Source organism: Ipomoea nil, unplaced genomic scaffold (genome assembly GCF_001879475.1).
Source record: "Ipomoea nil cultivar Tokyo-kokei standard unplaced genomic scaffold, Asagao_1.1 scaffold1043, whole genome shotgun sequence".
NCBI classification, from domain to species: Eukaryota; Viridiplantae; Streptophyta; class Magnoliopsida; order Solanales; family Convolvulaceae; genus Ipomoea; species Ipomoea nil.
The window spans coordinates 9,784,082-9,799,489 of NW_017617471.1; the positions used below are offsets into that span (position 1 = coordinate 9,784,082).

The 15,408-nt window shown below is 33.5% G+C and overlaps 2 protein-coding genes across 4 annotated transcripts in view; both read right to left on the reverse strand.

The window, feature by feature from the left end:
- Nucleotides 1-1,120: 1,120 nt before the first annotated feature.
- On the reverse strand, nucleotides 1,121-6,595 carry LOC109181380. Of its 2 annotated transcripts, XM_019331131.1 has the most exons (3): nucleotides 6,341-6,595; nucleotides 1,451-2,171; nucleotides 1,121-1,224 (listed from the first exon to the last, which is right to left on the reverse strand). In XM_019331131.1, exons 1-2 carry the CDS (start codon nucleotides 6,567-6,569, stop codon nucleotides 1,495-1,497), a joined length of 906 nt encoding a protein of 301 aa, XP_019186676.1. In that variant the 5' UTR covers nucleotides 6,570-6,595; the 3' UTR covers nucleotides 1,121-1,224; nucleotides 1,451-1,494. The 2 variants fall into 2 exon arrangements, with proteins under 2 accessions (XP_019186676.1, XP_019186675.1); XM_019331130.1 differs by lacking the exon at nucleotides 1,121-1,224 and having other exon boundaries at nucleotides 1,295-2,171.
- A 265-nt stretch (nucleotides 6,596-6,860) lies between these two features.
- The window catches only part of LOC109181375, a 42,773-nt gene continuing 34,225 nt past the window's right edge, over nucleotides 6,861-15,408 (reverse strand). Inside the window, exons 8-15 of one of the 2 annotated variants that reach the window (XM_019331123.1) lie at nucleotides 15,297-15,380; nucleotides 11,681-11,866; nucleotides 11,544-11,590; nucleotides 10,566-10,650; nucleotides 8,889-8,972; nucleotides 7,882-7,965; nucleotides 7,345-7,465; nucleotides 6,861-7,152 (exon numbers count right to left, since the gene is read on the reverse strand). In XM_019331123.1, coding sequence (XP_019186668.1) covers nucleotides 7,448-7,465; nucleotides 7,882-7,965; nucleotides 8,889-8,972; nucleotides 10,566-10,650; nucleotides 11,544-11,590; nucleotides 11,681-11,866; nucleotides 15,297-15,380 — 588 coding nt within the window. In that variant the 3' untranslated portion in view covers nucleotides 6,861-7,152; nucleotides 7,345-7,447. Of the gene's footprint in view, nucleotides 7,153-7,344; nucleotides 7,466-7,881; nucleotides 7,966-8,885; nucleotides 8,973-10,565; nucleotides 10,651-11,543; nucleotides 11,591-11,680; nucleotides 11,867-15,296; nucleotides 15,381-15,408 lie in introns of those variants that run through there. The other variant, XM_019331125.1, reaches the window with a different exon arrangement.

Genomic DNA, 15,408 nt, shown 5'->3' on the forward strand with positions numbered 1-15,408 from the left:
TTCGTTTTGCTGCTTTTCAGAGCAGATAAATACAAACCAACTTCTCAGCATCAAAGAGAAAACTGCTAGGAGATCAACATAATATATGATCGTCTTCCAGCTGCCATATGGAAATAACTGCTAGGAGATCAGATCGAACAAAATAATATAGTTACAAGAAGCATGAACCATGACTCGAGTTAGTATTGTGGCCTTGAGGATGAATCCCCATTAAATATGCCAACACACTAATTGCATATTGAAATAAATGTTGGAACTGTAGAAAATGGTCCCAAGTAGTAAAGAGATCTCTACTATAACACACTACACTATAACTGTAATCTTGCATTCACTTTCAGCTCCATTTTTCTTGCCTAGGCCCAGTTTCGTTGACCAGGTCCTGACATGGTGGTTAGTCACCATTAATATATGACGTGTATCAATGGTGGATATTGGTCAAGTCCATGAAAAACTGGTTCTCCGCTTCTAGCTAATCCTCTAATGAAAATTTGCAATAAAGAAAATAACAGATTAACAGAGACCTAATACAGACTTTGAAGTTATAATGATCTGAGTTTTGTAAACAAAACAAACTTTGAAGTTGTAATGATCTAAGTTCAGTTGCTGGTGGAAAAGAGGTCCCTTTGAATAAGACCATATAAACAGAAACCAAAACAAAACTAGAGGATAATTAGCAATAATTCTTTGAATTCAAAGGTTATTTTGTATGAACAACAAATGATGCAAGAGAACTGAGACTAATTTGGATATGCTGGCTTTAGTTGCAGGCTAAATGGCACACATTTTAATCATACACATTGAGAGGAAAAAGATTCAAGAATTTGTGCTGAACATGGTGGAAATGACTTAGAATCAATAGAATCCTTCCTAACCAGGCATCAAATTTAAGGCAAACATTCTGCAATAAATTCACAGCCAGAAGTTAATCTATACTATACACAGACACACAGTAGTCTGAACGATATTAATTCAGGCAAAGTAGTGAAGTCAAAATCATACCGAAATCCATAACAATCACTTCACTTAGTGCAGATTTCTTCACAATTTTTTGAGCTTGCAACATAAATCTGCAAGAAGATCACAGAATGGTGATAGACAGCTTATAATTAGTTGAACTGAAAAAAGGAAATAAGTGATTGGTATTACTTAAACATAAAGAATAAGTTGAAAGAGGGGAAATTACAGCCTGTACAAGCATTGTTTAGAATTCAGACTCTAAATTGGCTGCCAATACATACAAAGAAACCTTTGCAATTTCCACAACGAAATAATTTACTATAATTTTCCAAAGGAATTAGGCAAATGAACAAGAACTTCAATTAAATAATTTACAAGTAAACGATGAAAAATTGTCTCTGTATCTGATCTCTTTGAACTAATTGAGAAATTGAATATATGACAAAACAATAAAGTTTAAATCAAATTACATACTCAACAAATGACAACTCACTAAAAGTATAATGTTAGCAAGTCAAGGTTGAATCCCAGAATCCCCTATTCATTCTTCCAAGCATACAAAAACAGTGAGAAATCAAGACTAGGCGACTGGGATTCCCGGAATCTCTGTGACCAGGACCAATGCTGTGTCTGGGGATCACAAAGAGGCTGACTAGCCCACAATTTCTCGGCTGAATGACTAGTCTTAAACATGAATACTGCATTCCCGAAAGTCGTACCAAAAAGCCAATTATGGACATCCCAAAACACTTCTACCTCAAGGCCATCGATCAAGATGGTATGATTACCCCGAAATTTCCACTGAAGCCGCTTCACCTTCATCATTGGCTTACGATCCACACGGATCACAAGGTACGGGTCACTGCCACCACTCGTATCACATTCAATAACGAGATCATGGATTTTACCATTATCGCAAAACTGAGCCTTTGTTCCAAAAATCTTCTTGCCAAATATGTGCTCTCTCTTGGCAATAAAAACAGCACCAGAAGCAGCAGGGGAAGCCCCGGTTTTCTTGAGAGCTTCTTTTATCATGTCCCCGAGAAGCAGAAGCATTTGCCTTTCAAAGACAATACACACATAGAATCCTTGCAACGGCTCCGGACCAGATCCAAACTTAGCTGATGAAAGGTCCCAATACACATCAATCTTACAAGAATATGCTTCTAAAGTCTTTGAACCTTTCTTCCTAGAGAACAGCCATGGCTTTATATCTGAAATATATAAAAGCGCAGCACACAGTGACGTTTGAAGCTAACGTTTGTAACACAAATGATATGTAACGCAGTTCGGGCAATCAACTCTAATCTGCGAGGCACTTCTCAATTTGAGAACTTGCCTAAATCCACTAAAAGTTCAATATTTAAAGTACACTGTTAGGAACCTGAGATTACACAATAGAATGATCTTTCCTACCAAACTATTGAAACCTAAACACATGTACTACTTTCTAGGGGAATTTAATATCCTATTCTCAAAGACTCTCGTACCTCACAATTAGATCTTGAAAGCTTGAGTTCTACAAGAAAGGACAACCCCTATTTATAGTAGCTATTCCTAACAGATTCGTGAATAATAAAGTTATTCATAATCAGACTAGAACTAAAAACTTCAATAACAATTTCCTTTAGAACTAGTACTCTTCAATAACTACTCTTAGGCTTGGTATTCCTTTATAGATCTGGAATTCCTTTTGCACATAATTTTGACAAAACACTTTGAGTCAACAATCTCCCCCTTTGTCAAATTTTTGGCAAAAACCTTGATCTCATAGTGGCTTGATTTCCTATTCTTCTCCCCCTTAATTGATTCCACATATCTCTGAGTGCTGTCTTGAATCTTTGTTTATGACTTCATCATTATTTTCTTGTTTTCTTGACAGCCACAAAAAGAAAACTTCGTTGAACATGATCCGGTCGAAGGTGGCTATTAGAGTCTAAATTGAAGGCCAGGATGGACAAAATACACGGCCTTGAGATTCTGCCGAACGAAGGCCGGATTGGAGTCGAAAAGTGAGCGCAGAGCTGAAATTCTGAGGAAGATCTCATTCTTCTCTACGTCGGTGTGGAAGTACAGCACCGCGTACGGTCTGTTCTCGAGGTCCGGGAAAATCTTCTCCCGAAGGAACTTATTCACGATTTCAGCAAGGAGATGCAATTTCTTGGACATCTTGCAACTGTACTTGAGAGGTAGGGACCAGGTCCATGACGATATTTGAGGGGTCATCATCCTCAATGCGAGCTGGGTTCGAGAAAACACCTGTGTTGGAGAGCTTTGATGTGGAGCCTCTTCTAGGTAATTTTGATCTTTGCCTGATGACGTGTTTTCACCATTGATGTTTCCTTGTGAAGATCTGTGATCTCTGGGGGACGATGATCATGAAGACTACGAGGACCATTTTTCCTTTTAAATTTTCGATTAATAACATCTTGGGCCATGGCATTGGGCCGGATTTGGGTCTGTTTATGAATGACATTTGGAGATAGGGCCCAAGCTCTACACTTCTTTCACATGTGACACATCCCAATTTCAGAGCTTAATATTGCATATTTGTTACTGTCTAGTGCCTTATTAATGTTTTTTGCATTCAAACTTAGATATGTGGCAGTAGACTCCTCTAATCTTTGTTCCTTGATTGAGATCTCCTATGATATTTTCCAAAGGATGATTTTTCTGAATTTTTAAGACAGTAGAATGACTTTTATCCTTTTCTTCATTTGGTTCTGTTTCTGTTCTGCAATTCTGCATATCATTAGTCATGGGTGTTAGAACAGTTGTTTCAACAACTCTTGGATTTTCGTCATCATCAGTGGTTATTGCTGGAGTTACATCATCAATGATCACACTGTTTGATGAATAGCCTCTGGATGCTCCTTGGTCATGAAAATTTATGTGTCCCTTACGTTGGTGCCATAATTGTGTTTGACTGATGGTTGTCTGTAAACAAGATAGATCACTATCCCATATGTAGCATTTGTTTGTGGACCTTTTTCCCATCATGACACACTCGTGATTCTGATTAAACACATTGCAACTGTCTCTAGAAAATTCTACTTTGAGTTCATCTTCACAAAGCTGACTTATGCTGATTAGATTTGCTTTTAGGCTTTGTACTAAAAGGACTTTTGGCAATTTAGGCAGCCCATGGACATTCAAGGTACCATTTGCAATAATTTGTCCTTTTCCACCGTCTCCAAAAGTGACATGCCCTTCATTTTTGTACTGAACGTTCTCAAAATTTTCTGAATTTCCAGTCATATGCCTTGAACATCCGCTGTCAAAGTACCATATATCTTGCTCTTTGTTTGTTTTGGAAGTATATGCAACATTTTGGTCTTTTCTTACCCAGATTTTCTTACTATTATTTCTGTTATGTGATGGCCATGCTCTGTTGTTTTGCCTGTAGTAAAAGTCATTTTGTCTTTTGTAGCAGTGAGCTTTGATGTGTCCTAGTTTGTGGCAATAGTAGCACCTTATTCTTCTTCGGTGTCGGAAGTGCTGTTGTGACACTTCCTGTGTCTCGGTTTGATGATTCTCACTAGTGTCTGTGCTTGGAGTCCTGGGTCTTTCGGTAAGCTCCTTGATTTCTTGTAGTAGTTTAGCTTCTTTGTTTTTGAAGTCTAATAGTTCGTTTTGAGCTTCTTTGTATTGTTTCTCTATTCGTTCTTTTTCATTCTTCAAATAGTGATTATCTTCCATGAGTTCCAAATTTTTCTTGATGATTTGTTCCCACTTGGCATTTAGTTGAGTGTATGCCTCTAGTAACTCTTGCATGTCAACGCTATTGTTGCTTTCATGACTAGCGGTGAAGGCTACGAAATTTGTGTTGCTGTCATCTTCTTCACTATCTGAGTCATCGCTTAGGGTTGATATATATGTTTTATTTTTCTTTTTCAAGTATGTGGCACATTCTGATTGGATGTGTCCAAAACCTTTGCATTCATAGCATTGTATTCCTTCTGTATTTGAACTGTCTTTTCTTTTTGAGATAGAATGATTTTGTCCAGTTGGGAAGTCCCCTTGATTGATTGAAGCACTTTTGTTTCTAAATTTGTTGAATTGTTTGAGAACTCTGTTGAAATTCTTTGTTAGGAGAGCGATTGATTGTTCTATGGTTTCAATATCAATTTCTGGACTTCCTTTCTGCTTTGATTGGAACGCAATTCCTTTGTCATTATTTTTCCCTTTTTGCAGTATCTCAAGCTCATATGTTTGAAGATTTCCCATTAGATCACTCAGTTTGTAGGTGTTTAGATCTTTGTTTTCTTGAATAGCGGTGACTTTCATTTGGAATCTTCCGGGTAGTGAGCGTAGTACCTTTTTGACGATCCTTTGTTCGGGTATAGGTTCGCCTAAGTTGAATGCATCTCCGGATATACTTAAAACTCTGGCACTGAATTGGGTGATGCTTTCTTCCTCTTCCATTTTCAGGTTTTCAAATTCAGTTTGTATCATCTGAAGCTTAGATTGTCTTACAGTTGTGTTTCCCTCATGATGATCGCACAATATACTCCACGCAATTTTGGCTATGCGAGTTGATGCAATTAGTTTAAAAGTGTCTTCGCTTACTGCTCCATATATTGCATTCATAGCCTTTGAGTTAAAGTTATATTCAGTTTTCTCTTCTTCGCTCCAATCAATTCTAGGTTTTGCATTTCCTTTGTCATCGACTGGAGTTTTCCATTCGTTTTCTATTGCATTCCAGACGCCTTCTCCTTGTGCTAGAATGTATATCTGCATTCGAGCTTTCCAGTAGGAGAAGTTTGTGCCAATAAGGGCAGGTGGCCTAGTGCTTGACAGTCCTTCTCTGGGAAACTCCATTAGGATCCTGCTAATAACTTAAGCAGTTTGGCTCTGGTACCAATTGAAATATATAAAAGCGCAGCACACAGTGACGTTTGAAGCTAACGTTTGTAACACAAATGATATGTAACGCAGTTCGGGCAATCAACCCTAATCTGCGAGGCACTTCTCAATTTGAGAACTTGCCTAAATCCACTAAAAGTTCAATATTTAAAGTACACTGTTAGGAACCTGAGATTACACAATAGAATGATCTTTCCTACCAAACTATTGAAACCTAAACACATGTACTACTTTCTAGGGGAATTTAATATCCTATTCTCAAAGACTCTCGTACCTCACAATTAGATCTTGAAAGCTTGAGTTCTACAAGAAAGGACAACCCCTATTTATAGTAGCTATTCCTAACAGATTCGTGAATAATAAAGTTATTCATAATCAGACTAGAACTAAAAACTTCAATAACAATTTCCTTTAGAACTAGTACTCTTCAATAACTACTCTTAAGCTTGGTATTCCTTTATAGATCTGGAATTCCTTTTGCACATAATTTTGACAAAACACTTTGAGTCAACAATATCAACCTTACATAGGCACTGGTTGGTGTTATCATCAATTCCCACACTTAGGCCCTGCCCCATCAAATTCTTACTCCATGTAACGTTTAACAGGCAAGATTTCCCACGCAATCTACACTGATATATACAAGTCACCAAATTCTGAGCAGCAGCTTTATTATTAGCACTTGATGATGAAAAATCAGCAACTTGAACACCAGTTTCCCCAAAACAAGAAGGGAAATCCCTCATTTCTTACAACACTTTTTCCTCTTTTCTTCCCCTTTCTCCCCACTGATTTATGCACATACAATAGATTTGGCATCTTCAATTCTTTTTTTAAAAAAATCGTAATCTGGATAATTACATTCATTATACAAATATATAATGTAATTTTAATATATTGGACTTCCACATATAAATCTAGGACCAAAAACGAAATTAACTCTTTTAAAAATGTACTAATTTTTATGGTCGACATAATATTTTGCCGAAATTCAATAATAAATGATTTGAAAACTGATAAAAACGAACACCGAAATGAAACGTTTAAAGTGTGTGTAATTTATTTCAGTAACATGCAGTACATGTCATACTGTCAAGACAAATATGCAGTACATGAAACAAAAACGATAAATAACATTCACTCCTTAATTGACTACATACCACAATACCATATGAAAGTAATCACAAATTGAAAATACAAATATAATCTCAGCTCCGAATTCAACAATATGAAATCACTAACACACACTTAGCTTAATTGGCTTTCAACATCAATAATTCGCTCCACTCATGCTTTGCTTGGGAATTCATCCAACATCCAACCAGAATTCTGAGCAACCATAATAATAAATTTAAGTTAAGCTCAATCCACTGAAAATAATAATAATAATAATAATAATAATAATAATAATAATAATAATAATAATAATTATTATTATTATTATTATTATTATTATTATTATTATTATTATTATTACTGAAAAAAATATTAAAAGAACAAGTTTTAAAGACTTTGACTGACCTCTAGATCACTGACAGACGCATTCTTTGCATCATGAAAAGGAAACGAATCAACTTTAATTCTTTTTATTTCAAAAAAGCAATTGACATAGCTGATCGAACAATTAATCATCATCAGAAACCTGAAGAAAAATGTACAACTAAGTTAAAAAGAATAATCAAATAATATATTTAAAATAATCTAATTAATTCAATATCTTATATTTTGCTGAAACTTAAAATGAAAAGAAAGACATTAAATTAATTGGTTTAGATATAAGAAACTAACTTCAAGGCCTTGCTTGAGGACCACATGTGGTTAAAATGAAAAGAAAGACATTAAATTAGTTGAAAGCATTGTTCCGACCACTTTTGGTATTCGAAAAAATTTTTGTTGCTATTTCCGATCACTTTTTGCTTTCGATTTGATTTAAGATCACTTTCTGGTGGTCGGAAATTCAATAATTTCCGCTAGTGACAAGCACTTTGAGCCACAGTAAAAGATTATGTTATATATAACTTTTATGTGTAAGATATTTGCTAAAGAATATATGCTTACTATTTCTTGTGACAACGTAGAGGTGTTGGGGTGGTCGAATCTACTGGTGTTGACATTTTCCTCCCAAATTGATTGCTTATGTACCTATAGAAATAATAATTAGCGAGAAAACAATTCAAACTCTTCTTCTACCATAGTATTACTTCAAGGACTATAAATAGATAAATTATTATAGGTTGTCCATTACTGAACAATCAAACCAAGACCGCTAATAAGTGTCTCTCACTGAAAGTCGAACTTAGAACCTTGAACCTTGTGGTAATTAAATCAACCGCTCGACCAACTTTAAAACAATTTAATTTCTTTTTAATATTACAAAAACTTTCTAGTAATTAACAATTCCTTATCTTGTAAATTTGCAACCTATGTTGGCATATATATCATTTTTTTCTCTCTCGAACAATATCTCGATCAAAACATATATATAATAATTAAAACTTACAATTCATGTTATAAATTTTCAAAACATACAAAAACTTAGAGACAATTTCATCTAATAGAAAATATTTCTATTCAAATTAAATTGAAGATCTATTTAATATAACCCAATCCAATATCTAATATTTTTGAGGACTTTATCATGAAAACAAAATTTTTTAAATATAAGAATCCAAAAAGTTATTTAATTTCCTTACCATATGATTTCTTATGCACCTGTAGGAATAATATATTAATTGAAAGAAAATTTTTCTAAATTCTTCTCCTATCATTCAATTAAATCAAAAGGGTTTTTTTTTTTTTTTTTTTTTCAAAAACAAAATTTTCTATTAATTCACAATTCTTCATTTGCTACATAATTAACATATTTTGCACCCTCTGCTGATATATATCACTTACATATTTTGCACCCTCTGCTGATATATATCACTTATTTCCTCAAACAATATCACTAAAAAACATCAATCTCATATAATTTACATCTAATGTATGTTATACGCACTTCGGAATTCAAATCCCCCTTAAAGTTATGTTGTATATGGTTAAAAAGTCCAAGATAATATACTTACGATTTCTTGTGATGAAGTAGAGGTGCTGGGGTTGTCAAATTTACTGATGTTGACATTTTCCTCCCAATTTGATTGCTTATGTGCCTGTAGAAATAATAATATATTTAACAAGAAAACAATTCAAACTCTTCTTCTACCAAAGTATTACTTAATAGATAAACTAACATAGATTGCGCATAAACGAACGGATCAAATCAAGAAGGTTAAAAAGCCTAAAAGGCGTCTCTCACTGAAAATCCAACTTAATATAATCTTGTTGTTTACTCAAACTTCAAAACAATTTTTTCAATATTTCACAAACTTTCTAGTAATTAACAATTCTTTACCTGGCAAATAATTAACATATTTTGCAACCTATGTTGGCATATATACATAATTTATTCCCTCAAACAATATCATCATCGAAACATAATATAATAATAAAACTTACAACTAATATTCTAAAAAAAAAAAAAAAAAAAACTTACAATTAATGTTATAAATTTTCAAACATACAAAAACTTAGTTTCAATTTCATCTAATAGAAAATATTTCTATTCAAATTAAATTGAAGGTCTGTTTAATATAACCCAATCCAGTATCTAATATTTTTGCGGACTCTATCTTGAAAATAAAATTGTTTTAGGTTTTGTTTGGTAAAGCTTATAGTTTATTTTAAGCTACAAATAAGCTATAAGTTCTATATGGTAAAACATGTAGGCCCTGTTTGGTAAAATGGTTGTTAGCTGTTAGCTAATTGTGTTAATTAGAGGGTATAAATAGTTGATAATAACATTAGCTGATTGTAGAAAAGTGTTTGGTAAATTAGCTGTTAGTTGATAGTTGTTTGATATAATTTCTTTTCTCAAAAAGCTAATTGAAAAAGTTGCTTCGAGTAGCTTTTTGAATTTGAGCCTTTTGGAGTTGCAAAAAGTTAATTAACCAAACATTTATATTGATATTTTAACTAAATCAAACAATTAATAGTTGTCAAATAAGCCAAAATTGGCCTATAGGCCAATTTTTTTTACCAAACAGGGCCGTAGAGTTTAAAATAATAGCTTGTTTTGAAATGCTACTTGGAGTGGCGTTTCAAAAGAGTTAATTTCCAAAATGGTCCTCTGACTATGATATTTTCTCAAATTGGTCCCTTGACTTTTAATTTCCCCAAAGTGATCCTTCGACTTTTGAATTTTAAGCCAAAATAGTCCTCTGTTAGCTTTGACGTTAAGTTGGTGTTAAAATGAAGGGTAAAACTAGAAATTTAAGTTTTGCACTCCAATTTAAAACAATATGTGATTCCTTTTAGCAATTTGCGCACATATTTCTTCGAATTAGATTTTTGCTCTCCTAAATCTCCAATCAAAATGTGGGATAAACAAATAGAAAGCCATAAATCTTTGACTTGGGAGGTTTGTGGATGAAGTTGAAGGCGAACTTTTTTAGCCTTCTAGTTGATTATTCCGCATTTTAAAAAGAAATAATCAAATAATATATTTAAAATAATCTAATTAATTCAATATCTTATATTTTGCTGAAACTTAAAATGAAAAGAAAAACATTAAATTAATTGGTTTATATATAAGAAACTAACTTCAAGGCCTTGCTTGAGGACCACAAGCACCTTGAGCCACAGTAAAAGATTATGTTATATATAACATTTATGTGTAAGATATTTGCTAAAGAATATATGCTTACTATTTCTGGTGAATACGTAGAGGTGTTGGGGGTGGTCGAATCCACTTGTGTTGACATTTTCTTCCCCATTTGATTGCTTATGTGCCTGTAGAAATAATAATTAATGAGAAAACAATTGAAGTTCTTCTTCTACCGTAGTATTACTTCAAGGACTATAAATAGATAAATTAATATAGGTTATTCATAACTAAACAATCAAACCAAGACGGCTAATAGGTGTCTCTCACTGAAAGACGAACTTGAAACCTTGTGATAATATTACAAAAAATTTAGAACCTTGTGGTTATCACTCGACCAACTTTAAAACAATTTCTTTTTAATATTACAAAAACTTTCTAGTAATAAACAATTCTTTATATTGTAAATAATTAACATATTTTGCAACCTATGTTGGCATATATATCATTTTTTATCTCGAACAATATCTCAATCAAAACATAAATATAATAATTAAAACTTACAATTCACGTTATAAATTTTCAAAACATACAAAAACTTAGAGACAATTTCATCTAATATAAAATATTTCTATTCAAATTAAATTGAAGATCTATTTAATATAACCCAATCCAATATCTAATACTTTTGTGGATTATCTTGAAAAGAAAATTGTTTAAATATAAGAATCCATACAGTTATTTAATTTCCTTACCATATGATTTCTCATGTACCTGAAGGAATAATATAGTGAAAGAAAAATTTTCTAAAATCTTCTCTTATCATTCAATTAAATAAAAAAGTCTTTTGAAAAGAAAACAAAAACAAATTTTCTATTAATTCACGATTCTTTATTTGCTACATAATTAACATATTTTGCACCATCTGCTTACATATATATCGCTTATTCTCTCAAATAATATCTATCACCACAAAACATCAATCTCATATAATTTAAATCTGATGTTATAAGCACTTTGGAATTCAAACCTCCCTAAATGTTATGTTGTATGGTTAAAAAGGCCAAGACAATATACTTACGATTCATTGGTGTTGACATTTTCCTCACCATTTGATTGCTTATGTACCTGAGGGAATAACATATTGATGGTTAAAAAGTCGCCACTCACCAGGTCGCCAGTCGGTGTAAACCCGTACATAGGAAAGTTGCTACTCACCAGGTCGCCAGTCGGTTTAAACGATGGACTGTGGCTTCGCCACTGCTCGTCGTCGGTTACTCCCTCCTTGCCAGTCGGATAACACCCGTCCATTGCAAAGCCGTCAGTCGGTGTAAACTCGTAAGACGGATATATGGTTCTCACCATCTCGCCAGTCACTTTATGCGATGGACTGTGGCTCGGCGACTGCTCGTACATAGGAAATTTATATATTAAATGTTTAAGATTCAAATGGTGAACATTTAGTATATAAAATTGTGAACATTCAATATACAAATTGTAAACATTCAGTATAGAAATTGTGAATATTTAATATATAAAAATTGTAAACATCCAGCATGTAAATTGTGAACATTCAATGTATAAATTTTAAATATTTAAGGTTTCTTGTGATGAAGAAGAGCTGCTAGAATTATATGAATTTTTCAATCCACCGAAGTTGTTATGTACCTATACAGGATTCATATAAATCCAAATTCTTCTTCAATTCTATCACCTCAATTAAATCAAAAAAGCTAATTTTAAATTTTATATATATATATATATATATATATATATATATATATATATACACATGGTGGGGTTCAAGTGAAAAGAAAGCCCCATATAAAACGTGCCAGTACATCTCAGCCATTCACAAACACATTTTAAAAAAATCACTACATGCAAGTCACAATAATGTACACTGGAAGGAGAAACAATGTGCTCTGGAATGCATAAGAATGTGCAGTGGAAGGCAAAAATGTGCACAGATGTAACACCTGTAACAGTCACCCACTAAGTAAGATTAAACTCAGAATTTAAAATTGAAATTAAAACAGTATTAATTCCGTAACAGATGAGAATTGAAATTAAAACAGTATTAATTCCGTAACAGATGAGTTTAATCTGTACAACTGAACTTTCGGGTCTGTACAACAGGCTGAACTTTCGGGGGGTGCAGGTGCACACGGGAGCATAAGGACCAACAACACGAGAGTACATCTCTCGTGCGTGTTGTGGTGCAACCCGAGAGTTTCCGGACGACATTCGTGCTCGTGCGTGTTGTGGTGCAACCCGAGAGTTTCCGGACGACATTCGTGCTCGTGCGTGTTGTGGTGCAACCCGAGAGTTTCCGGACGACATTCGTGCCCGCAGGTGCCGACGCACGCGAGCTCGGGCTTGAATCAAGCCTTTCGATCTCCTCTAGTTGGATTTTGATCTGCACCCCCCCCCTCCCCCCGCGCGAGAGAGCCTCTATGCTATACAATTCTACAAGCTTCAAAAGAGCTCATGTATATAAGGGGTCAAATCTTGTTTCCAAACCAATGTGGGACAAAGTCCACTATTTTCCCTTCATTTCCCAACTCAAATGGGTCTACTTTGAGAATCAATATCTCATTCACCCATTATCCGTTTTGAGCGTACAATATATCAATCTCTTCGTCTTACTACGAAGAATTCGAATCCACTTAGACCCGACCCAAATCGGAAGTGGACCCCACTGATAATTGTACCACAAAATAACCACTTAATATGCCATTTTAAGCTAATTTTTCCAAATATATATATATATATATATATATATATATATATATATATATATATATATATATATATATATATATATATATATATATAATTGCACTCGGGTGCGAATGAAGCGCGACATGTGTCCAGATCTAATGGATTAAAGAAAACGCGGTGACATTTTCGTAAATAATTGAACATCGAAGTGCAAGTAAAATGTATTACAAGTGCATGTAAAATGTATTATAGGTGCAAGTAAAATTAACACTGAGCATTAATACTAAGTGCACCTATAGTTATAAGTAGTTGCGCCTATAGTTATAAGTAGTTGCACCTATAGTTATAAGTAGGTGCAGCTAGGTGCATGAATGTTTGCGGGAAGTGAATGTTAACAAGACAAAATTACATGCACTAGCTTATAGGTGAAAGTAGGTGCACATATAGTTATAACTTATAAGTAGGTGCACCTAGGTGCATGAATGTTTGTGGGAAGTGAATGTTAACAAGGCAAAATTACATGCACTTATAGGTGAAAGTAGGTGCACTTGTAAGTGATTTTACCTGCACTTTTTACTTGCATAGGTGCACCAACTACTTGCACATATAACACATCTTACATGCACCGAAGACACGTGTCGCGCGCTGATTCATTCTCATATTCTTTCCTGGGCACTTATTCGCACAAGAGTGCATCCCTATATATACACGGTTAATTTCCGTGTATGTAGAGTGTGTATCTTGTATAATGTAAGCTGTAGAAATAATATAGAGAGTAGAGAAAATAGCTCCCAAGGATTTTCTATTCATTGTCTAATTTAGAGAGTAGGGAATGGAGGAGAAAAGGGGAAGAACGTAACCCTAAAATGAAAGGTTGAGACCCTTTATATTGGCCCAACGATTGGCGGGTTTGACTTTGATCCGTTGACTCGAATCGTTTAACCCCGATCTGAATACAAAGTCAGAGCATGAACGTATAAGGAGGTCATACTGGGGAATACTCCGCATCAATATCTTATTTCTCTCCAGGGAGAGCGTTCTCACCTGAGAGCGCCTATATATATATATATATATATATATATATATATATATATATATATATATATATATATATATATATATATATATATATATATATATATAGGCGCTCTCAGGTGAGAACGCTCTCCCTGGAGAGAAATAAGAACGCATGACGGTTCTCCAAGTGTCCAAATCAACGAATCAGATGTAATTTAAAAAAAAAAAAAAACGACGCAGTGGTATTTTCGTAAATAATTCAAACTTTGGTGCAAGTAAATGTGTCATAAGTGCAAGTAGTTGGAACACTTTTGCAAGTAAAATCACTTACATGTGCATCTATTTTCACTTACAAGTGCAAGTAATTTTACATTGTTAACATTCGTGCACCTAGGTGCAACTACTTAAAATATTAGGTGCACCTAGTTATAACGTTAGGTTCACTTAGTATTGATGTTCAATGTAAATTTTACTTAAATACATTTTACATGAACTTATAATACATTTTACTTGCACTTAGATGCACTATATTAAAGTGCTACTTGCACTTGGAATACATTTTACTTGCACTTTGATTTTCAATTATTTACGAAAATATCACAATATTTTTTTAAAAAAAAATCAGTGTTTCTCATCCGTTAGATTTGGACACGTTGACAGATGACATGTGCGCATATTCTAATTTAACTAATAAAAAAATCTAAGGACTATCTGCGTTTGTTGTGCACATACAATGGACGTAGATAGTCCATTTATTTTTTTAAAAAAAAATTAATAGTAAACTTTTAATTATAAAATTGTCATCACCTCACTTTACGTGTTCAGTTTCTATACACCAGACACAAATTATTAAATTTTTATAATCATTTTTGTACTAGTGAATTTTGCACCATGAAAAATACTTATATCCATATAGTACTTTTTTTGTGAAAGTAAATTTATGAAATTTTAACACAACTTACATTTTCATGTTGTATAGGAATTTAAAAATGATATGGAATTGATCTTTACTGTATAATAATAATATAACCATAATCGACTGATGCTCACCCTTATTTGCATTTAATAAAAAATGTCGAGACAATATACTTACAATTTCTTGTGACAAAATAGAGGTGCTAAGGTAGTCGAATCCACTCGTGTTGACATATTCATTCTCATATGCAGGGCTATGTACCTACAGAGTTTTAATATAAATTCAAATT

Bases quoted from the DNA above. Each gene is read 5' to 3' on its own strand.
- LOC109181380 (XM_019331131.1), bottom strand. From the start codon at position 6,569: ATGAGGGATTTCCCTTCTTGTTTTGGGGAAACTGGTGTTCAAGTTGCT. The intron at 2,172-6,340 runs ATATTGTTGACT...TATATATTTCAG, and splicing joins CCAGTGCCTATGTAAGGTTG to ATATAAAGCCATGGCTGTTC.